The sequence below is a fragment of the Scyliorhinus canicula genome, chromosome 21, assembly GCF_902713615.1.
Source record: "Scyliorhinus canicula chromosome 21, sScyCan1.1, whole genome shotgun sequence".
Lineage (NCBI taxonomy): Eukaryota > Metazoa > Chordata > Chondrichthyes > Carcharhiniformes > Scyliorhinidae > Scyliorhinus > Scyliorhinus canicula.
Window position 1 is genome coordinate 44,266,192 of NC_052166.1, and position 24,106 is coordinate 44,290,297.

The 24,106-nt window shown below is 43.5% G+C and overlaps 1 protein-coding gene across 8 annotated transcripts in view; it reads right to left on the bottom strand.

Moving 5' to 3' along the window:
• The window catches only part of LOC119955553 (DENN domain-containing protein 1A-like), a 641,178-nt gene that overhangs the window by 220,857 nt on the left and 396,215 nt on the right, over nucleotides 1–24,106 (bottom strand). For all 8 annotated transcript variants that reach the window (XM_038781844.1, XM_038781841.1, XM_038781843.1 and 5 more), the window contains exon 11: nucleotides 12,030–12,075. In XM_038781844.1, the coding sequence (XP_038637772.1) occupies nucleotides 12,030–12,075 (46 nt within the window). The remainder of the gene's footprint in view (nucleotides 1–12,029; nucleotides 12,076–24,106) is intronic.

Consider the following 24,106-nt stretch of genomic DNA (forward strand, 5'->3'; position numbering starts at 1 on the left):
AGATTGGCCGCCAGCTGCCTACCTTTCACGAACCCCGTTTGATCCTCCCCAATCACCTCCGGTACACAGTCCTCCATTCTACCCGCCAGTACCTTTGCCAGGAGCTTGGCATCTACATTAATCAGGGAGATTGGCCTGTAGGACCCGCACGCCTCCGGGTCTTTACCCCGCTTTAATATCAGAGATATGGTGGCTTGTGACATCGTCGGCGGCAGGGTCCCTCTGTCCCTTGCCTCATTGAAAACCCTCGCCAAGACCGGGCCCACTCGAAGCTCCGAGAACTTCCTATAAAACTCTACTGGGTATCCATCCGGCCCCGGGGACTTCCCCGACTGCATGGCCTTTAGGCCCCCCAATACCTCCTCTACTCTAATCGGGGCCCCCAGCTCTTCCACTCGCCCCCCCCCCCCCCCCAACTGTTGGGAATGTTAACCCATCCAGAAACCTTTTCATCCCCTCCGGTTCTTCTGGCGGCTCCGAAGTATACAGCTTACGATAGAAGTCCCGGAATACCCTATTCAATTCTACCGGATCCTCCACTTTGTGCCCCCCCTCGTCCCTCACTCTACCTATTTCCCTGGCCACCTCCCTCCTCCTAAGTTGCTGCGCTAACAGTCTGCTAGCCTTTTCCCCATACTCGTACACCACTCCCCTCGCCTTCCTAAGCTGTTCCACGGCCCTGCTCGTGGATAGTGCCCCCAGTTCCGCCTGTAGCCTCTGCCTCTCCCTGAGTAAAACCTCCCCCGGGGACTCCGCGTGCTCTTCATCTATCCGGCCCATTTCCCTGACCAATCTATCCATCTCTGCCCGGTCTGCCTTGGCTCTATGGGCCCCAATTGAAATCAGCTCCCCCCGCACTACTGCCTTTAGCGCCTCCCACACGGTCGCCGCTAAGACCTCCCCAGTGTCATTCACCTGCAGGTAATTTTTTATACATTTCCGAAGCCTCTCGCAGATCCCCTCCTCCGACAGCAGTCCCACATCTAGCCTCCATTGATAACTCGCTCCCCCGAACTGCAGGTCCACCCAATGCGGGGCATGGTCTGAAATGGTAATTGCTGAGTATTCCGTGTTCTTTACCTCCCCCCTACAGTCCCTGCTTAGCACAAAGAAATCTATCCTGGAATATACTTTGTGGACGTGCGAGTAAAACGAGTAGCCCCTTCCTGTTGGCTGTCCCTCTCTCCAGGGGTCCACTGCCCCCATTTGCTCCATAAACCCTTTCAGCTCCCTTGCCATTGCTGAGAGTCTACCCGTTCTGGGACACGACCGATCCAAAGTCGGGTCAAGGACCATGTTAAAGTCCCCTCCCATTATTAGCCTGCGAGAATCCAAGTCCGGGATCTTCCCCAGCACTCTTTTAATGAAGTCCACGTCATCCCAGTTCGGGGCATATATATTCACCAGCACCACTCTTCTCCCCTCCAGCCTGCCCCGTCCAATCAGGTATCTGCCCCCCCTGTCTGCGGATATGCCCTCTGCCTCAAATTGCACGCGCTTGTTGATCATGATTGCCACCCCTCTGGACTTCGAGTCCAAGTCCGAGTGGAAGACCTGGCTAATCCAGCCCTTCCTTAGCCTGGTCTGGTCTGACACTTTCAGATGTGTCTCCTGCAACATAATTACGTCCGCCCTCAGGGCCCGCAAGTGCGCGAACACCCGCGCCCTCTTAACCGGCCCATTCAGTCCCTTGACGTTCCAGGTGATCAGCCTGGTCCGAGGGCACATCCCACCCCCCCCACCCCGCCGGTCAGCCATAGCCTTTCTCGGGCCGGCCCCTGACCCGTGCGTCGCGCCCTTCCTGGCCCGCCCTATAGCTGCCTCCACCCTCGACCTCCTTTCCAGTGCCTATTTCAAGTCCCTCTCCCGTCAGAAGAACAACCCCCCCCCCTCCCCTAACCCCATCCCCCGATACCCCCACCCCTGCCATCTACTGGCTGTAGCTTTCCCCCCCATCTGACTTCCTTGACTAGCCAATCTGCTAGCCCGGTGACTCAACACTCCGGCGCCTTCCTGTCCCATTCCCCTTGTTTCCCCGCCCTCCTCCCCACCCACTGGGGCAAGCCGGCTCCAGTGTCTTCCGCGAGCTGCACAAAAAGCCCAAACAGAAAACAAAAAGGGAAAAAACATAGAAAAAAGAGAAAAAGCACATAAATGTCCATGAACAAAGGAAAGAGTCTCAAATGTTCCGCTTGGCCCCATTGGCCCAGCAAACCGTTGAGCAGCAGTCCAGGCACATTCGGCGTTCCTCCCCACAGAAATCCTCGGACCCTAACTCGCGTCCTTGGGGCCTCCTTTCGGGACCAGCCCCAGGTCCCTCACAAAATCCATCACTTCTTCGGGCTCGGAAAAGTAGTGGTGTTGACCCTGGTGCGTGACCCATAGCCGAGCTGGGAACAGCAGACCAAACTTCACGTGCTTCTTGAACAGCACCTCCTTGACATTCTTAAAGGCTGCTCGCCGCCGAGCCACCTCCTGGCTTAGGTCCTGATAGATGCGGAGCACACTGTTATTCCACGTGCTGCTCCTGGCGCTCTTTGCCCACTGCAGCACCCGCTCCTTGTCCACGAACCTGTGGAACCTAATCACCATCGGGCGGGGGGGGGTCCGCCCAGCCGCCCCTGCCTTGCCTGCACCCTGTGTGCCCCCTCCAGCTCCAGCGGTCGCGGAAAGGCTTCGGCCCCCATCAGCTGCTTCAGCAGGTCTGCTACAAACGCTGCATCATCAGCTCCCTCCGCCCCCTCCGGGAGGTCGACCATCCTCAGATTGTTCCTGCGGACTCTATTCTCCAGCTCCTCCACTCTGTCCAGCAGTATTCTCTGCCGCTCTTTCAGGCCGTCCACTTCTAGCGCTGCAACCGTTTGCGCATCCGCCTGCTCCTCCACCGCTTCTCCCAGCTCCTTAACTTTAACATCCTGGGCGCCCAGCCTCTGGTTCAGCTGATCCACCGCTTTCTGGATTGGGTCCAAGCTGTCCCGCTTCAAAACTGGACTTCATTACCTGGAGCATGTTATCCAGCGCCAGCTGGATTGCTGAGTCCGGGTTCCGTGTGTCCGCCATCTTAGGTCCCAGGTAATTTTCTTCCGGTCCTTGTCTCTGTCCCTTTTTCTCCTTCTTCTTCTGCCTTCTGGAATCCCGCTGTTCCATATGCCGCAGCCCGCTCCTCAGCACCTCCGCTGCCGCTTTCCTTCGCCCAGCTCCTTCAATTTTACCTCCTGGGCATCTGAAGTGGGTCCAAGCTGTCCCTCCTCAGCAACTCCAAACTTTTTCTTTTTTCCTTGTCCTGGAGGAAGGAAGGTCCGTGGGTCCGCCATCTTACCCTGCAGGTCAGCTTCCTCCTTTCCTCCGTCTCTCTCTCCTTCCTCCTCACCTGCTGGCCTCCCACACTCTCATCTTCTGCAGCCCGCTCTCCTCTTCTATTCCCGGCAGCCTTTCTGCCGCCTCCGTGGTCCCGCTATCGCGGGGAAACAGCTGTTCAGGCCCGCCGGAGTGAGAGCCCACCGAATGTGCGGCTCACTCGGACATCGCCGCCACCGGAAGTCTTGGTTTTAATTTCAAACAGTGAAATCAAAATTTAGAGACCCCATCATATCAGTCCAATTGATGCATCAATGTGTCAAGATCATTTTAGAAATTTTCATAACAGATATACTTACTGAATATTAAGCCATCATATTTACCAATTTGGAAATTATTTTCACTGACAAAATGGATATTATCCTATTTTATGAATACAGCAAATTCTACTTTATATAATTGCCTGATATTTCAAGAAATTGATAGCTGATTTTATGTATTCAGTATAGTCGGGCACCAGTACTCGATACATTTTGAGTCCAGCTACAAATCATAGGATATTGAAACTACGAACCAAGTACCCAAATGGCTGATGTTGCTCAAACGTTTCAGTGGTAGTATGTTTATCCACTTCATTACACTGACTACTGGCTTTATTATGAAAGTCCAAAAAGACAGAGGTGCAACAGCAATTATAATACTTTTTTCTAAACGTGATCAGATGTAGGTTGAACAAATTAGGTAAACAGAGGTAATCTTTAGAAGAAAATAAATGAAGTATTGGAATCTGCATAATCTCTAAATTTGCCATTTTGACTACTTATTCCCAAATATAGCTTGTACGCAAATTGGTCAAGTATTCATAAGTCAACAGGGTGTTATATCAACATAAATGCCCGGTACGTATATTACTGGAAGTGTAGATTTAACTGTCGTAAACTCTGTTCTTCAGTTAGCATTAATTAAGTTAACCTACTGAAATTTTACTTAAGATTTCTCTAAGAGCTGATGGCCTCTTTAGGCTTTGATGTTGCTCTTGATTAAGAAAATGGATAGAAATACAAATCAGGTGATAATTGAAACAGTTGATCACTAGCTTCTATTCCTGTAATGTTTGAATCGTGAAATCCTCTCAAGTTCAAACAAATTTATAGGAAATTACCAGAAAACCGATTAAGCCAAACATCACATATAAACCTAATGCCTTAATAAAAGTTAACATGGCATTAGGTAAGAACCCATTTGTGAATAGACCTCATTCTGTTGAACCTGAATCTTCACAAGTTTTCATTAAACTATTGGAATTTAATGCCAAAGAAGCTTTTCCCTTGCATTTTCCAGATTGTAAAAAATCCAACAAGCCATTAAATAATCAGTTGACTAGTCTAATAATACATATTCAAAAGCTTAAGAAATGTTGACACTGGAAGCCTGGGACCAATGGTGTACCACAGGGATCAGTTCTGGGTCCCTTGCTGTTTGTAGCGTATATTAATGATCTAGAAATGAAAGTAGGAGACATGGGGCAAAATTCTCCGACCGCCGAAAATCCCGCCCCTGCCGTGGCAGAGATTCTCCGCCACCCGGAAAGTGGCGGTGGCGGGAATCTCGCCACTCCGATTGGAGAGGCCCCTGTGGTGATTCTCCGGCCCGTATGGGCCGAAGTCCCGCCGCTGGGAGGCCTCTCCCGCCGCCGAGGTTTGAACCACCTCTGGAACGGCGGGATCAGCGGCGCGAGCGGGCCCCGGGGGCGATCGAACCCCGGGGGGTGCCCCCACGGTGGCCTGGCCCCTGCTCAGACTCCGGGCCAGTGCCCTGGGTGCACTATTTCTCCTCCGCGGCCGCCACGGCTTTCGCCATGGCGGAAGCGGAAGAGAACCCCACATCACGCATGCGCCTGGCCGCTGACGTCACTGCCGGTGCATGCGCCGACCGGCGAAAGCCTTTCGGCCAGCCCTGCTGCCGGGGGCGCCGGTTTTTTGCGCCAGTCTTCTGGTGCCAACCGCTCCGGCGCAGGGCTGGCCCCCAAAGGTGGGGAGAATTCCCCACCTTTGGGGTGGCCCGACTCGAGTGGTTGGCGCCACTCCCCTACGCCGGGACCCTCCGTTACGCCGGGTAGGGGAGAATCCCGCCCATGATCAGTAAGTTTGCGGACGACATGAAAATTAGTGGTGTGGCAGGTAGCGAAGAGGAAAGCCTCCTAGATTACAAGTTGATGTATTTGTGCTGGTCAGATGGGCAGAATAGCGGCAAATGGAATTTAACCCTGAAAAGTGTGAGGTGATGCATTTTGGGACGACTAACAAGGCAAGAGAATATACAATGGGTGCAAGGATGCCAGGAGGTACAGAAGACCAGATTGACCTTGCGGCGCATGTCCAAATATCCCTGAAGGCAGCAGGACAGTTAGATGAGGTGGTTAAGAAGATGTATGGGATACTTGCCTTTATTAGACGAGGCACAGGATATAAGAGCAGAGAGGTTCTGATGGGAGCAGTATAAAGCATTCGCTAGGCCACAGCTAGAGCAGTGTGTGCACTTCCGATGGCCACACTTTAGGATTTGGATTTGTTTATTGTCACGTGTACCGACATACAGTGAAAAGTATTTTTCTGCATGCAGCTCGAACAGATCATTTAGCACATGTAAAGAAAATACATGATAGGGCAACAGAAGGTACACAATGTAAATACCTAGACAGCGGCATAACGTGAAGCATACAGGAGTGTAGTATTAATCAGGTCAGTCTACAAGAGTCTGGTAACAGCGGGGCAGAGGCAACTTTTAAATCTGTTTGTGCGTGTTCTCAGACTTTTGTATCTCCTGCCCAATGAAGGAGTTGGAAGTGAGTAAGCCAGGTGGGAACGGTCTTTGATTATGCTGCCCGCTTTCCCCAGGCAGCAGGAGGTGTAGATGGAGTCAATGGATGGGAGGCGGGTTTGTGAAATGGACTGGACTGGGTTCAGAACTCGCTGAAGTTTCTTATGGTCTTGGGCCAAGCAGTTGCCATACCAGCCTGTGATGCAACCAGATAGAATGCTTTATGGTGCACCTGTAAAAATTGGTAGAGTAAGTGTGGGCATGCTGAATTTCCTTACGTTTCCTGAGAAATATAGGCGCTGTTGTGCTTTCTTGGTGGTAGCGCTGATGTGGGTGGACCAGGACAGGGTTTTGGTGGTGTGCACACCTAGGAATTTGAAGCTGTCAACCATCTCCTCGTCGGTCCTATCGATGCAGACAGGAGTGTGAACTGTACTTTGCTTCCTGAAGTCAATGCAGCTCTTTAGTTTTGCTGACATTGAGGGAGAGCGTGTTGTCGCTCCACTAGGTTCTCTATCTTCCTCCTGTATTGACTCGTCATTGTTTGTGATCAGTTGCACTATGGTCATGCCATCAGCGAACGTGTAGATGGAGTTGGAACTAAATTTTGCCATGCAGTCGTATGTGTATAGGGAGTATAGAAGAGGCGAAGTACACAGACTTGCGGGGCCCCAGTATTGAGGACTATCGTAGAGGAGGTGTTGTTGTTTATTCTTACTGATTGTGATCTATGGGTCAGGAAGTCGAGGATCCAGTTGCAGAGTGAGGAGCTAAGTCCTAGGTATGGGGCTTTGATATTAGCTTGGCTGGGATTATGGTGTTGAAGGTGGAGCTGTAGTCAATAAATAAGAGTCTGATGTAGGAGGCCTTGTTGTCGAGATTCTCCAGGGATGAGTATAGGGCCAGGGAGATGGCGCCTGCTGTGGGCCGGTTGCGGCCATATGCCAATTGCAGTGGATCTAGATATCCTGGGTGTATGGAGTTGAACTGCTTCATGACCAACCTCTCGAAGCACTTCATTACAATTGATGTCAGGGCCACCGGACTGTAGTCATTGAGGCACGTTGCCCGGTTATTCTTTGGCACCAGTATGAAGTGGTCTTCTTGAAACAGGTGGGGACCTTGGAGCAGAGTAGGGACAGATTGAAGATGTCCACGAATACATCTGACAACTGGTCCGCGCAGGCTCCGCGGGCATGACCAGGGACACCGTTCAGACCCGTTTCCTTCCAAGGGGTCACTTTTAGGAAGGCTGATCTGACTTTGGAAGATGTGACGGTGGGTATGGGCGTGCCTGGGGTTGCTGGGGCACTCGACAGCAGATTGATGGTTTCCTGCTCGATCCGAGCATAGAATGCATCGAGTTCATTGGGGAGGGGTGTGCTGTTGCCAGAGATACTGCTCAGCTTTGCTTTGTAACCCGTTATGTTGCTTAGGCCTTGCTAGCTACAACCGACGAGAGTCTGTAAGGCTAGTCTGTGACTCTGGCTTGGTCTGATGTTGTCTCTTGGCATCCCGGATGGCTTTGCGGAGGTTGTGCCTGGATTTCTTGTATAGGTCAGGGTCGCCTGACTTGTTTGCATCAGACCCATGCTGTAGGAAGTAGGAAGTCAATCTGTGGAAGGATGTGACTGCACTAAAGAGGGTGCAGAGGAATTTCACCATGGATATTGCCGGGGCTGGCGCGTTTCTGCTAGGAAGACCAGCTGCTGAGTCTGGGGTTATTTTCCTTGGAGCAGAGAAGGCGGAGGGGAATCTGATCAAGATGTACAAAATTATGAGGGATATAGATAGGGTAGATAGGAAACAACTTTTCCCCTTAGTAGAGGAGTCAATAATCAGGGGGCAGAGATCCAAGCCAAGGGGCTTTGATCAGCCACACTGTGCTGCGGCGATCTGCCTTTCTGGCGCAGCACAGCTGTTGGATCACACCTGTAAACTAAACTCAAAACATTACATTACATAAAAATAGATATTGAAACTTCACAGACTAATTTGTATTAGGCAAACCCTTACTGCAGAAAGACATTTATCAGCCCATCATTAAAATTTATCTTCAAGGCGTCTCACTCATGTCTAATTTTAAAAAAACATAATTGAGGTGCACAAAATAGCCCAGCTGCTGGAAGATGATTAACTGGAGGGAGGCACTTGTTAAGAATAAAATATTAGTTGCATTTTATCTGGGGTGTCATATATATTTAGGGTTAGGAACATGTTTTGAAGCATTATTAGGGGACTCTGATGGCCCTGAAAATCCTTCCTCCAATAAAATGAGATTAGTACAAGCTGCGCTGATGAGCCATCGGCTCCAAACATGGTTGCACAATTGACCAGGATTCCAAGATTGGAGGGACTAATGAATCAAAGGGCAGCCCGGTGGCACAGTGGTTAGCACTACTGCCTCACAGATCCAGGGACCCAGATTCAATTCCGGTCTTGGGTGACTGTCTGAGTTTGCACGCTCTCCCTGTATGTGCGCGGGCTACCTCCGGGTGCTCTGGCTTCCTCCCACAGTCCCAAGATGTGCAGGTTAGGTGGATGGCCATGCTAAATTGTCCCTTAGTGTCCAAAAGGTTAGGTAGGTTACGAGGATAGGAGGCTTGGGCTTAGGTGGGGTGCTTTTTCCAAGGGCTGGTTTAGACACGATGGGCCAAATGGCCTCCTTCTGCACTGTAAATTCCATGATTCTTTGATTCGACGTAATATACCAGGAAAATATTTTGTGCACCAATCAGAAAAGCTTAGTTGAACCTAGAAAAGTCAAGTTGATCATCCATCCAAACTCTTGCCCAATATGTTCAAAAGGATTTCAAACAATGTCAATGCAATTTCCTCTATTGATAAAATCCAGGTGTTTGTATCTTATACTTGAATCAACAAGCAGTTAACCTTTATGTCTGGTTTGCTTTGTGGATCATAGAAATTTCATCTTAGCTTGAAGAATCATGGCCATTATTGCAATTGACTGCAAAATGTTAATGCTTGCTGCATTCACGCTCACAATCTGTTTCTCTCATTAGAAAATTAAACATAGTGAATGGCAGATGAGAGGGGCTGTCACTGCTTGTGTTAGGAAAACAAAGGTAGTTTTAAGAGATTTATATTTGTATTGGTAAATATCAGAAACAACATATAGTTTTAAGTGTGTTTAATTTCATGTTTCTGTACCGGGAAGGGTAAAACGTATGATTAGATTCATGCTGAACAAAAGGTATTTCTATTGTGCTTAGAGAGGGCTACAGCATGACGAATAATTAAAAAGCTTGAGAGTGTGTGTTGCTTAGCAAATGGGGCCTGTAAGGTAGAGAAGCATTTACATTTTAGTATTCGCTAAACTTGTGGGCAGTTTGAGAAAGGACACTGGAAAGTGGACATCTCTCAACTCTGCCAAGAAAAGTTGTACAGGAGAAGGGTGTTACAAAGATGCAAGTTTCCTAAGGAACAAGATACAATCCAGATCACTAGGGAATTGGGACAGAAAGAACGTTTACGATACCTGAGGTTAAGAAAACAGAGACTATTGTATTGTTCAGAAGGATTTAAGGAAGAGTAAATAAAGTGTTCGGAGTTAATTAGACATTTAACTCATCTAGCATCAACTGGGATCCTAACACTCGAGTCAAATATTTTCTTCGATACTGCTAGAATCTGTCCTGCAATCATGAGAACAACGCGCGGGTCTTGTGACAGCATTCATGTTTAAGACGTAGAGGCTAAATATCTTGTACAGGCATCATCTCTCATGGTCCATGCACATTTAGACTCAAAAAAGCTTAATTGTGTGTCAAATTAATGATGTTCAACCACAATGCTGACCCATTCACCTTCATTTATTAAATTAATAGATTTATGTTCTCACAACGTGACATTCCCTGATCAATCCTTCATGGTAGCCCTATTGGTAGCATAAAGTCTTCCAGACAAGAAATTCCCAATTCAATTCCTAACCTTCACTACACAAAATAATCTAATAAGAATCAATCTAATAAAAATTTAAGGTCCCCACTTCTGATTATGAAGGAACTTGTGCTGGGATCTTGGGTGTGTATGCTGGATGGGTCAGATTGGAGCTTATAACAGTACAGTCCATGGTCAATCAGACTGCCGACACTACCTAGTTTAGAATGGCCAGAAACCAGGCCCCAGGATGAATGAAGCCTCTCAAGGAAGGAACTGAGAAAACTAACAATGACCACAAGATATGGGTTACTGACAATGGCAAATTAAGTTATGAATTGGCACATAAGCAAACTGGCATGTTTCTATTTGCTGGTATGGAAGCTAGATAGCACAGTGGAAAAGCTAATGCTGGGGAAGTACAGAGTAGGGCCAAAATGGTGCAATTACTAATTCTGGCCTCCGGCCACCTTCAGTTAATCCAAAGTAACAGTTTCCATTTCTACATGTGTGCAAACATTGTGCCATCTGAAGGGGTATATATAGGTTTAATATCTAGTACTGGAAGCAGATACATTGCTCTATATTTATTTAAACTGTACAGATTTATAGGGGTACTTGGCACAGAAAGTACCCTCCCGTTGGTTTTGATTCTTAAGAAAGGAACATACTTTCTTAAGGGAGATATATAGTGCTTTTGAAATTAATGCAGCAATGTCTGTGCAGTGATTAAATCTTCTTGTTTAAGTGACCCAGTGTGTATTTAATAATAATAATCTTTATCGGTGTCACAAGTAGGCTTGCATTAACACTGCAATGTAGCTGCTGTGAAAATCCCTGAGACTCCACATTTGCACTTACAATCATGGCTGTACCATTTTAGCAAAGTCTCAAGTGGAAGCAAAGATTGTTGTTGCTTCCATACAGGAACTTGTGGAGCTCTAGCCACTTTAGCCTGCATTCCCATGTCTGCGCCCATAGTTTAACCGGAAGGGCTGAGAGTTAGAGTTTGCCTTCTCACTGCCTGCCTGTCAGCCTTGCCATGGGAACACCAAAAAGGACAACTAAAAATACTTCTTTTTAAATTGCCATTTATTTTTCCAGTTTTTAAATGTTACTGCAGAAAAATTAAAACACCAATTTGGAGTAAAAATCATTTAGATGGAACTATTAACAGATTAGCTTAATTATAAAATAAAGAATTCTTAAAAAGGTACCAGACCAATGTTTTTACTTAGCAGCAAATGGCTGTTTAAATTATTATAATAAACCAGGGGAAAAAATGAAGGAAAGCATAACCTGCAGCTAAAAAGCCCAGGGTTGAGACAATAACTCAAGAGTTAAACTCAGGACCATGATTTCAGATCTATGAAAATATATTTCAAGAAAGCTGTAAAAGGCACGCAATCTTATTAAAGTATGCACTCAATATGGTTTTGAACTGCAATTTTAATCAAATCCATGTGCATGTATTAAGATTTTGCAAAGCACCGTTCACTAGTCTTTTATGTTCTTAAAAGGCCTACAGCAAAACAACTCTTGAAGGTTGCTCTGCACTTCAGCGTTTAAGCCCAAACATTTTCTTCAAGTAAAATAAAACGCTGGAAAAATGTAGACAATAATCATGCTTCTGAATGCCAGCAGAAAGAGTGTGTAATACATTCACTACAATAAACACTGTGTTTATCATGCCAACTTTAAATAATACGCTAAAAATGAAAAATGATCAACTGCCTATTGATTTGATAAGGCCACTGAGAGCTCATATTTTTAATCCTGTTTTCCATGCATCAATTCAGAAGATTGAAGTATGTGATCACAGTTTTAATAACTCCTTTTAAATACCTGTTCTGAAATCTAAAATTTAAGAAAAATATTAAGAAATCTTATACCTTACATGAGTTGCAGTTTTAGTATTGTATTTTACTAAAATTATTAAAAATAATTCATAAGCCTGTAAAGACGTACAAGAAATGTATTCCATTTGCAATGATAAAACAAAATACACTTACCTCCATTAAACTTGAATGCACTCCTATGAGGTAGGGCATTGGAGCACTAAAAAACAGAAAAAATTAACCCATGTTAATCATTCACTGCGTTCATAAACAGATTCATTGGCAAATCATGAAGTTCCATGTCAGTTAGATTAGTATTCTTACAGAAACTATTTTTAAAATGTGCATTTTAGATCCATTTTTAGAAGGTTGTCTGTAGCTAAATGAAACATGAATGCTCATCTTTTATCTCTTAAAATAGATACAGATTTTTAAGAACTACAACTATCCTGGTCAGGCCATACACTGCAGCACTTCTATTAAGATCATGGTGGTACTTCAGGAGTCCACACGTCACACAAGTATCCCATAAGGTAAAATTTTACTTCCGCAGGAGTGTGAAACGGGGGATATAAATTCAACATCGTATTGTACACTGCCTATTTCGTTAAAATATTTTATTTAAGTTACTGAGGAAGAAAATTGGCAGTGTAAAAGAGACTGCCAATTTGCTATTCTTCATTTTGCACTAACATCAAGATTGAATTTTTCTTCCAAGTCAAAGACTACAAAATGCCATATTTACAGCACATTTCCATTGATCAATTTTATCAGAAGTCACACTGGGAATCAGTGTTTTTTAAAAAATTTATTCTTTCATGGGATGTTTGCGTCGCTGGCGAGGTCACTATTTTACGTACATCCCTAACTGCAATTGAGAATGCTGAGCCGTTTTCTTGAATCACTGCAGTTCATGAGGTGTGGATACAACCACAATGCTGTGAGAGAATCCTAGGATCTTGATCCAGCAACAGTGGTGATATATGTCCAGGTCAGGATAGTGTGTGACTTGGGAGAACTTGTAAGAGATGGTGCTGCCATGCATCTGGTGCCCTTGTCCTTCAAGATGATAAAGGCCTTGAGCTGGAAGATGTTGTGGAGGCGGCTTGACAAGTTGCTACAGTGCATCTTGTAAATCAGGGTTTTTCAAAATGTTGGTTGCAGGCAAGGGTCGGGAGGGTTGCGGATTTAACAGTTGCACCATTCCTGCAGTGGTTCCAATCGTGGGAGTAGCCCCCAATGGCGGCTACCGGCTTCTACATTGGGAATGGTAGCCGTTGCCACCTTTTAAATGAAAATAAATGAGGCTGGGTGAAGTCTTCCGACCAGCAGCAGCAGCAGAAATCAGGTCACGCATCCTGCACACAAGCTTGACATCAAGCGCCTTGTACATGCTTTTCGTGCCACATAACGAAGCAGTGTTGCCTCCATTTTACAGCTGCTAGCAAGCAAGGCAAATGAACTGTGAAGATGATTGGTTTTATTAAAAGTAAGAGACAGCCAGAGACTTAATAGGCAGTTTATTTATAGGATAGGACCTCGCAACAGAATTTAGAGAGCTTCTCAGGAAGGTCTAGGGCAGGGCACAGCAGTTAGCTCTATGCAGAGCTCCAGGGCCTCTGGTTACCAGCCTACAAAGAAGAAGCTTAACTCGGAAACAAAGCAGTATAAAGATGATTTCTTGAGGTATGGTTTTGTCAACTGTGCCAATGCAAATAAGAATGCAAAGCCCGTGTGTGTTATTTGTAGGGAAATACTGGCACGAGAGAAGTTTTAGATTTTGAAAGAGAAGTGGTGGGTGAAAAATCCCTTTTTGAGGTAAAGACTCCAGAGTCAGTTATTATCTTAGAGCTAACTCCAAACTAAAAGACTACGCTGTGTAGCTGACCTGTAATATCACATTAAAAGCGCACAAAAAGCCCATCAGGCTATCAGCATTCTAGTGTAGCATCACCCAGGAGTTTCCACTGCTGAGTAAAATATGCATTTTGTTGCTATTTCCCTTCACCTACATATGCATCGTTTTCATAAAGATGAAGATGGCATAAAGGAACTCACTGAAGTCTGCACCTGATATGCGTATTGCCCTCCCCTCCTTTGAACCTGTTTCAAGTGAGATTGTGAGAACCAAACAGGCTCTCCTTTCACTTTAAAAGGTAAGCCAATGTGGCGTGAGTCGCGAAGGCCAGCTGGTGTGGATAGTGAAGGTCGGCTGGCATGGGTCCCGAAGGTCGGCCAGTTGGCAAAAGTGGGTCCCAGGAAAAAAAGTTTGAAAAACATTATTGTAAATGATACACACTGCTGCTACCCTAAAGTAAAAGTAAAGTCGCCATTGTTCCAGATGCTTTCTCCTTTATGGGGAGAGCTGACTGGTGGTGATTTAACCCAAGGGTCATAGAATCATAGGATCCCTACAGTACAGAAGGAGGCCATTCGCCACATCGAGTCTAACATAGCACTTGGAAAGAGGCTGGTCCCCTTACTTAAGCCCACGCCTCCACCCTACCCCCATAACCCAGTAAACCCTACCTAACCTTTTGGACACGAGGGGGAAATTTAGCATGCCAATCCACCTAACCTGCACATTAATGAACTGTGGGAGGGGACCAGTGCACCCAGAGGAAACCCACGCAGAAACGGGAGAAAGACTCTACACAGTCACCCGAGGGCAGAATTGAACCCGGCTAACCACTGTGCCGTCCCACCTCAGACCAGGAGCAAGTTTGAGAAGGTGGTCCTTCATGAATATCGTCAGCCGGTACAGGAATTGAACCTGTGCTGTTGGCTTTGCTCTGCATCACACACCAGCTGTTCAGCCAACAGAGCTACTGCTGCTGTGCATTGGTGGTGAAAAGAGTTAATTTTGAAGTTGGTGGAAGGAGTGCCAATCATGCAAGCTGCATTGTCCTGGATGGTGGCGAGCCTCTTTTGTGGTCTTATTTTTTTGTTAAAACCAGTAAACTGTTGAAGTATAATGATGTCACAGCCGATCACAAAATCTTCCAGAGGTAAATGTACACATATCCAGTTTTTGTTGCTACTTTAAAGGAAACCTTCCCCATATAAAAAGCTATGTTTTTTCCCCCTCAAAGTACACCACAGATAGATTTTCAAAAAGAACAAGAGAACAGCTTAGAAATGAATATTTTAAGAAACAACTCAAAGCAGTGAAAGCAACAGAACTACTCACAATGGGAACAATCCACATAAATCAACAGGTTGAATGTGTTAAGCCATCAAAAGAATAAAGCATGAATTATATAAATATTTTCATACAGTAAAATAGTACTCTATCAAAAAACTACTTCAGTATATATACTATTAGAGAATTCATGCTGGGCCTCGATTGAAAATATATCTTCAATCTTATCCTTCAATTTTAACATCTTCTTCTTAATCCCCAGTGCGGCATGCGTCAAAGATGAAAACATTCTGAAACTTTGTTCATAAAACATTCACGAAACTAGACTTTGAAAGTAAAAAAGATCAGCCAGAGTTTTTTCTGCAAAGAAACTGGCATTTCAACGTGCCTGGAAATGGCTCATCCAAGTTGTGACTGGAAAAGTAGTCCTGTTTTTTTTTTCTCGCTCACGATGCTTCCCCCATTTAGTCAAAAGTGAAGTAAGACCTCCCCTTTGGCATTGCAATGTATGGTGGGCTTGTTGAAGAATTTCCAGAACTAACTGCAACACGACTCTATTTTATCCTGAGTTCTGCTTTCCTTTATATTTGAATATAGAGTGGCGACACGGTGGCACAATGGTTAGCACTGCTGCCTCACGGTGCCAAGGACCCGGGTTCAATCCCAGCCCTCGGCCAATATGCTTGTCTAGTTTGCACATTCTCCCCGTTTCTGCATTGGTCTCATCCACACAACCCAAAGATGTTCAGGGTAGGTGAATTGGCCATGCTAAATTGCCCTTTAATTGGATTTTCTTTAATGGAAAAATTTAAAAATATACATATATCACGATTCTTGCATTGCACATAGAAATATACGTGAATAGTTTTGATATCATAAAGCTTCACAAACACATTACAAATGGATATCTTTAGGTTACAAAAGATCAGAATTCAGAGTATATACAGGTATCATTGGTTTACTACTGGAGGAGATGGTGGTGGAATGGTAATATAGTAGACAAGTAACCCAGAGGCCAAGGCTAATGCTCTGGTGACATGGGTGCAAATCTTACCACGGCAGCTGTTAGAATTTAAATTCAATGAATAAAATCTGGAATTGAAAGCTATTGATCATGACCATGGCAGTTATTATTGATTGTCGTAAAAATCAATCTAGTTCACCGATGCCTGTCAGGGAAGGAAATCTGCCAACCGTACCCAGTCTGGCCAATATGGTTGAATAATAACTGTCTTCCAAAATTGCCTAATAAGCCACTCAATTCAAGGGCAACTAGAGAGGGGCAACAAATGCTGACTTTGCCAGCAACACTCATCCCAAATCTCATGAATAAAGCTTATCCCCCATTATTAGTTCTAATGGATCTAAGTATTTAACATTATATTTCTAAAACAAATATTTTCTGCCCTACACTGCAGGTGGGAGATTTCAGTTACAATGCATATATGTAGAAATGTTGTAGTTTCAGTGGACAAATGGGTTAAATGAAGTAAGTTATCATCTTTTGTGTCTGCAGAAATTGTTTCTACCTAATTTATCATGAAAAGGGTGTAGGAAATGACAGAAATGTAAACGAAACTCCAACTCCCTCAGACACAACGTTCCGTCTAAGGGCAGAAAATTTGTTGACACATGGGCAATGAAGTATAGTGAAAAGTATTTTTCTGCAGCCGAGGGAACGTACACAGTACGTACAGAGTAGACAAAAAGAATAATCAACAGAGAACATTGAACAAATGGTACATCGACAAACAGTGATTGGTTACAATGCGGAACAAAGGGCTAAACAAAGCAAATACATGAGCAAGAGCAGTATAGGTCATCAGGAATAGTGTTCTTGCAGGGAACAGATCAGTCCGGGAGGGAGTCATTGGAGATTAAACTTAAATAAGCGTTAAATTAAATTAAAGCTGATCCAGGCATTTTAAATCAAAATGCTTGAACAAAAAATAACTTTTCTTGCTAGGAAAATTGCAAACTTTCCTAGAAAAGCAGATAGAGTACCATCTGAGAGAATAGCATTGCTATTTGGGGAAGAACTGAGAAGTGCAAATTACGATTAAGTACACATAACGATGACAAATCTGTGGCAAACAACTTTGAAAATGTGTGAGAACAGGAAGCACACACTAGTTGCAAGATTTTTAACATAATATGGACTGTCTTTTATTTGTTAATGCATAACTGATGGGGAATAAAAGAACAGAAAATAACACAGAATGAGATAAAGTGGGCAGCATGGTCGCACTGTTGCTTCACAATTCCAGGGCCCGTCAATTCCCAGCTTGGGCCATTGTCTGTGTCTCCCTGTGTCTGCCTGGGTTTCCTCCAGGTGCTCCGGTTTACTCCCACAAGTCCCAAAAGACGTGCTGTTAGGTAATTTGGACATTCTGAATTGTCCCTCTGTATACCCAAATAGGCGCCGGAATGTGGCGACTAGGGTTTTTTTTTTTACAGTAACTTCATTGCAGTGCTAATTTAAGTCTACTTGTGACAATAAAGATTACTTTACTTTAAGTTGATTGGTCTTCTGTGCCAGTAGCTTCCACAAAAATGTACTGTCACCTTACGGAAGGTCACTTAAGTGATATCTTGAAGGAAATGAAAAGGTTTCAAACTCCGTTTCTTTTCCTTGATCCAAAAAAGGTTTGAACTTCAGTTTTCTTCCTTGGTCCTCCAAGGTAACCAAACAAAACTACAGGCAATGCCACAATCTGAAAACATATTCGCCCTTGAATAGAAGGTTATGATTTGAGTCATCTCTTGAACCTGCTAGCAATTACGTTCCATTCAAAATTAATCCTCTTAGTTTGATATGATTGCAATTGTTCAACTGAATTAAAGCCTTGTCACTCACCACAATTTTCTATTGTCATGCATGTATCATACTGGTGAGTGTGGTTTTATAGTCACAAATGACAAAATCAGAAGCGAGATGTGCAAGTGATTCTCAGCAGTGAATGACAGTTAGCTGATAGCAACTAATCTTACCCTTAGCAGCATTAAAGCTTTCTCAAGTACTGAAGCACTCAGAAGTCCTGGTTGTATTGTTGCGTACATAACATCAGGCTTATGTCAGACTTCTGATGCAGCTCGTTTTTTAAAATATCATATGCAGGATTAGGTACATCTCCTAATGGGTCAGAAAATGCTTTACGTGTGCAATGTGTAATTAGGATAGAAATTGTTCATGCAAATATGTTCTAATGCCTGTTGAAATTTCTAGGGCTCACTCAAGCTTTCTTATGAAATATATGATTAACCCACTGCAAACAAATGTCCAAATTAAAAGCAAAATACTGCAGATGCTGGAAATCTGAAATAAAAATATAAAGTGCCGGAAAACCTCAGCAGGTCTGGCACCTTCTGTGGAAAAAAAAACAGAGTTAACATTTCGAGTCGCTTCTTCGGAACTTCCCCAGAACAAAACATCTCTGCATGAAATGCATAAATTAATGAAAACTCCCTTCTTATTGTGCAGATCTCAGAAGTTGCTTTAATAGAACTGAATAAGAAAATTTTAAAATGCAAATGCTGGGAATACTCAGCAGGCCAGGCAGCATCTGTGGAGAAACAAGCAGAAATAACATTTCAGGTATGCGATCCTTACATACATACGAAACTATGAATTAGGAGCGGGGGTAAATCATTCGGTCCCTCAAACATGCTCCACCATTCAATAAGATCATGGTTGATCTGATTATAACTTTCCTGATTACTTTTCACCCCCTTGTTAATCAAGAATCCATCTACTTCTGCCATAAATATTCAAAGACTTTGCTTCACCTACCTTTTAAAGGAAGAGTTCCAAAGAAACACTTCCTTCTGAGAAATATTTCTACTCATCTCTGCCTTAAGTGAATAACCCTTATTTTTAAACAGTGACCACCAGTTTTAGATTCTCCCAACCATCCTCCGATGGAAATCCTCTCATTCCTGGTATTAGTCTAATAAACCTTCTCTGAACTGCTTCTATCACTGTTTTGACACTCTGGGTTAATGCGTGGTCAATTTCTGCTCCACTGGTCCCGGAGTCACAACATTGGCATCTGTGGCCATTTTAAACAGTCTGAAAAGACCAACTAACATGGCCTTCAATCTTTCAAACTCTACTTGCCATTCTGTGGGCCAAAGCTTATTCACAGCATATCCAACATGCACTGTATTTCAGTCTCTAACTGAACCTGTCTCCATGGTTTCAGTTGAGACGGATGTGGCTTTATTGGTTCACAGTTTCTTGTGTCCACATCATGGTTAGGTAAAGGAGTGCCCCTTGGTGTTTTCCTACAGCTCTGTCTATACTCTTCTAGCATCTTTATTATATTTTCTCTGTTGTTTTTCATCACCTGTTACCGGGCCGAATATGGCATCTTGGCATGTTCAATGGCCATCAGCCAATCAATCAAACCAAGTCCCCCCGCACCGCATCTCTCTGGTGCCGAAACATTTGAAGCTCCTGTTCAACGAAGACTACCAGAGCATTCTCTCCTGTAACTTCCAAATTCCTCATTCACTCTGCTGCTTGACTTAAAGATACATGTCCATTAATCACCCATGGATCAAAAATGATAGCGGCAAAATAAAAGAAAGGGAAAATAAGGGAATATTCAGGAAGGATCCTTAAATACATTTACATCAATCTTTAAATAAGACGACCAATGCGGTACACAGTACTCCCAATGTGGTCTCATCAGTATCAGTGGCCTGCACAACTGAAGTATAATCACCCACTTTTGTATTCAATTCCCCTCTCAATAAACAATTCTTCATCAGTGAAAATATAATTTTGGACGTTGCAAGGTTTAAAGATTGCAAAGAAAAGGGTGGATATGTCTGGCGGTACAGCACAGGATCATAAAAAATGACACTATCATTGTCACTGGCTGCGTGAGGTATACCTCAAGGTCGCAAAAGGAAGGAAATGATGTAAAACATTAATGGTTACAGACTTGAAACGTCAACTCTATTTTTCTTTATGGATGCCATCTGACTTGCTAAGTATTTTCAGCATTTTCTGTTTCAATTTCAGATTTCCAGTATCCATAGTATTTGGCTTTTGAATAAGAAATTTTGCCTTGAAAGGGTACACACCCGAGAACTTCAGTTCAAGTAGGTAAGAGCCAGAATCAGAAAGTTGTTAGCTTATGTCGTCTTAAGGCTATTGGTTACCTGGGGTGAGATCCTTGCTGTGTGGAGTGTTGCCCGGCAGCGGGTGATGGCCCATCGCTAGACAGCAGAAGGATCCTCTGCTCAAGATATGGCGGAATTTGCAGATTGCCTACTATCTGTTTAAAAACCTGACTACTACATCACTGCTAATCCACAAAGGAAGAAAATGTTGAACAGATAACCAGGCTACCCAAAGTTCACATATGTTTACTGCAAGATCTTGCATAGTTGGGAGCATAATCCTCAGGTTCAGACATTGTCCTGTGAAGGAGGTGACTGCTTGAAGGGAAAGAGATCCAAAGTGTCTTCGTTATCCACCAATAAGAATGTTTGTCTCCTGATTTAGGTCATTACAAACATCTTCATCAATGGTTTATCGTTTGGGCTGGTATGACTACTATGTTAGAAGATTAATGTCCGAAGGTTTCCAAGTGTTTTGAGTTATATATCTGAAGGCTGCTGCCATCAATCTCAGGATTCACAAGCAGTGATGCATCTCTACCACTGAATAGACACAAAAATAAAATAATCCTGACTGGAGTGACTTGGAAGCTCTCTGTGAATGATGATGAGACTGTCCTCCAAATGAATCACAAGTGACCTTTATAAAATATAAGTGCTGCACGGGCTATACAGATGGGAGCAAACACAAAAGATACTCCAGATTCTCTCTGGAGTTATTTCTGTGAAAGTGTGGATGCCACCAAAGGGAAATTAAATAGAAAACTGAACAAACTTACAGAAAAGTGTAGCATCCCCCTGCGAATTCTGTGATGCTTTAAATTAAGATTGTAACAATGTTTCACCCTTGATTTCGCATTAAAAGTACATCAAAGTATTTTCATAGGAGCTGGAATAATGGAATGTTTTTCAACACAGACAGTTTACTCCTGATAATTAAAATAGCCTCTTTTCCTCGTTAGAAAATTTTGAATTAGCCATTAATTTGAAACGGTTAAATTAAGTAACACAGCAAAGTGGAATTTAATTCTTGAAAGACATGATTGCCAAATCATTTGAATTAAGGGGTTCTGGGTTACAAGTAGACTCTACTCTTTCTGTTCATCTAAATGATTTAATTGATGATTTTGGAAGACAAAGAGAAAATTCATATATTTCCATAGAATCCAAAAGAAAGTAAACCTTCACTTCATTTATAGCAACACACAATTTCACATTTGTCTTGTAAAATAATAAGTGGGCAACAGCTCTGGTTGGTCGAGAACACTACTAAAGTACTTAGAAGTGTCGCATTATGGTTTCTTGACATCAAGCGGTTTACTTTGGTGCATAAATAAGATTTCATGTATGTGTTTTAGCTGCTATCCACAGGAATGTTCACACATCACTGAGAGAAAGGTCTTACAGTCTAAACCCTTTCCAGATGACATACAGCGAACATGTTTTTAATTAAGCATATTCAGGAAAATGACAGCTCGATGTCAGAAGAGCAAGGCCTTGACCACGGCAGGAAGTCTTGAGACTGCAAACGTCTTGTCTACTGAAACCCTGGTCACTGAACTGTATAGAAACAGGAAGGTCATTCCATCCAAGAAAACTGGTAATTTTTAATATGTTCAAAAGCCAGATACGAACAAAAACTGTCACAGCTTATATTGCAAATGTGTAGCTGCAAAGCTTAATTAACAGGATCACATCTTGCTTTCAATCTTCAAAATTACTCTGGTAACTCAGACATAATAATGAAACTTCCAGCTACGATGTCAGAAAAACTCACTTTAAACATGATGAACAAACTAGCACGCATCTGAGAAAATTAAATGAACGTTTCATATGCATAGGGGAATTGTAAAGAGCAGCCAAATGTGAGCAGAAGTACAAAATGAATTGATTATGATTGGTAATAGAATTCTTCATATGGATCAACACAAGAGGCATAAAATAATACAGAGAAATGCACAAATAATTATTTTCATCAATTAAAATAATTTGAAAATGAACTGTATGATAATGTTTTTTTGATAGTTCCACTAAAGGTTATGTTGCACTGTCAGCATCAGCAGATAATACCCCAAAATGAAAAGTATCTTTCAGCTATTAAACATTGAACCCGCACAGAGCACCACTGGCGGATTCTGAGATTTAAACAAAATGATGGAAGCACAATCAGTAGACTGAGGGGTACTACAGGAATAGTTGGGAGCTTTTAACAGAGTGGGTACAGCAAATCTATAGAGTACATAAAATAAACTATGAGAGAACTGACACAGTAACGTCACAGTAAATCCAGGGAGTGCGGCATCACAAGGAGATGTGGCAGGGTAAGTTACAGGCAATTCAATTTAACCTATCTGGACATAAACTGGATGAAGTAACGATGTCTTAAATTTATTTCTTGTATGTTTAGGAAGTTCTCTGAATGAATAGAGGCATAGTCATAAGTCTTACAACACCAGGTTATAGTCCAACAGGTTTGTTGTAAATCACTAGCTTTCGGAGCACAGCTCCTTCCTTACTGTGCTCACGGGGTCCAACACCGGCATATCTACATCATGAATAGAGGCATGGCGGGGCACATCAGTCCCATTAAATGCACATCCTTTGCCATGCGGGAACTCCAGGATGCTTCTCAAGTCTTGGACCTGTGTGTACAGACAGTGTTGAGAGCTGGATGAGCTTGAGTTTTTGTGACTGGAAGGCTATTTCCTGTTGGATTCCACAAGGTTCAGTTCTTGGTCTCTTGCTTTTTGTGTAGTATATTAATTACCTATAAACTCAAATCCATAGATTTCCATAGAATCCCTACAGTGCAGAAGGAGGCCATTCAGCTCATCGAGTCCCCTCCGAAACAGCAACCTACCCATGCCCACTCCCCCGTCCTCTCCCCATAACCCCACTAACCTGCACATCTTTGAACACTAAAGGGCAATTTAGTGTGGCCAATCCACATCTTTGGACTGTGGGAGAAAACCGGAGCACCCAGAAGAAACCTAAGCAGACACAGGAAGAAAATGCAGACTCCACACAGTCACCCAAGACCGGAATCAAACCTGGGTTCCAGGCACTGTAAGGTAGCAGTGCCAACCACTGTGCCACCAAATTAGAAAATTTACTAAATGCTACAGAAATTGGCTGTGTGGTGGACAGCGAGGAAGAAAGCTATAAACTGCAGGGAGGTATTAATGGACTGTAAGCAAAAAAATGGTATATGGAATACAACCTGAGAAGTGTGAAGTAATGCATTTGGAGAAGACAAGCAAGGCAAGGAGAAGACAAGCAAGGCAAGGAGTTGCACAGCAAATGAAAAGATACGGAGAAGTGTAGAGGAACACTTGGAGTATAGGGCTGCATATCACGAAAGGTAGCAAGACAAGAAGACAAAACGATTAAGACGGCATACGAAATACTTAGTTATAAGAGATAGAACCACACTAGTTAGGTTACAGCTACAGTATTGCATACAATTCTGAGGTTGTTGCCAGGACTGGAGAATTTTAGCTATGAGGAAAGATTGGATAGGCTCCTTCTGCTTCGAGTTAGCTCCTGGAACTGAAAAGGCTGAGGGGAAGATTTAATTAAGGTGCATAAAATCAAGAGAAGCTTAGATAAGAGTGAATAGATCCTTAGCAGAAAGGTCAATAACCAGGTTGTAGATTTAAACCAATTGATTGAAGGATTAGAAAGGAGAGGAGGAGATTTTTTTTCACTGAGATTAGTGGGGGGTCTGGAACTCTTAAGAGTGGAGTGGAGTGGAGGCAGAAATTCTCATTGCATTTAAAAAGGTACAACTACAGGCGAAGAGCTGCAAAGTAGGGTTGATGGGGAGAGCTATTTTTTGGCTGGCATAAGTGCGATGGGCAAAATAGTCTCCTTCTTTGTTGTAAATTTCTATGATTCTCACCCAACTCTTTCTGTAAAATATACAGTGCACCATCCTCCCTTAATAGCTTTGTTAAAACTGTCCACTACATTTGTATCC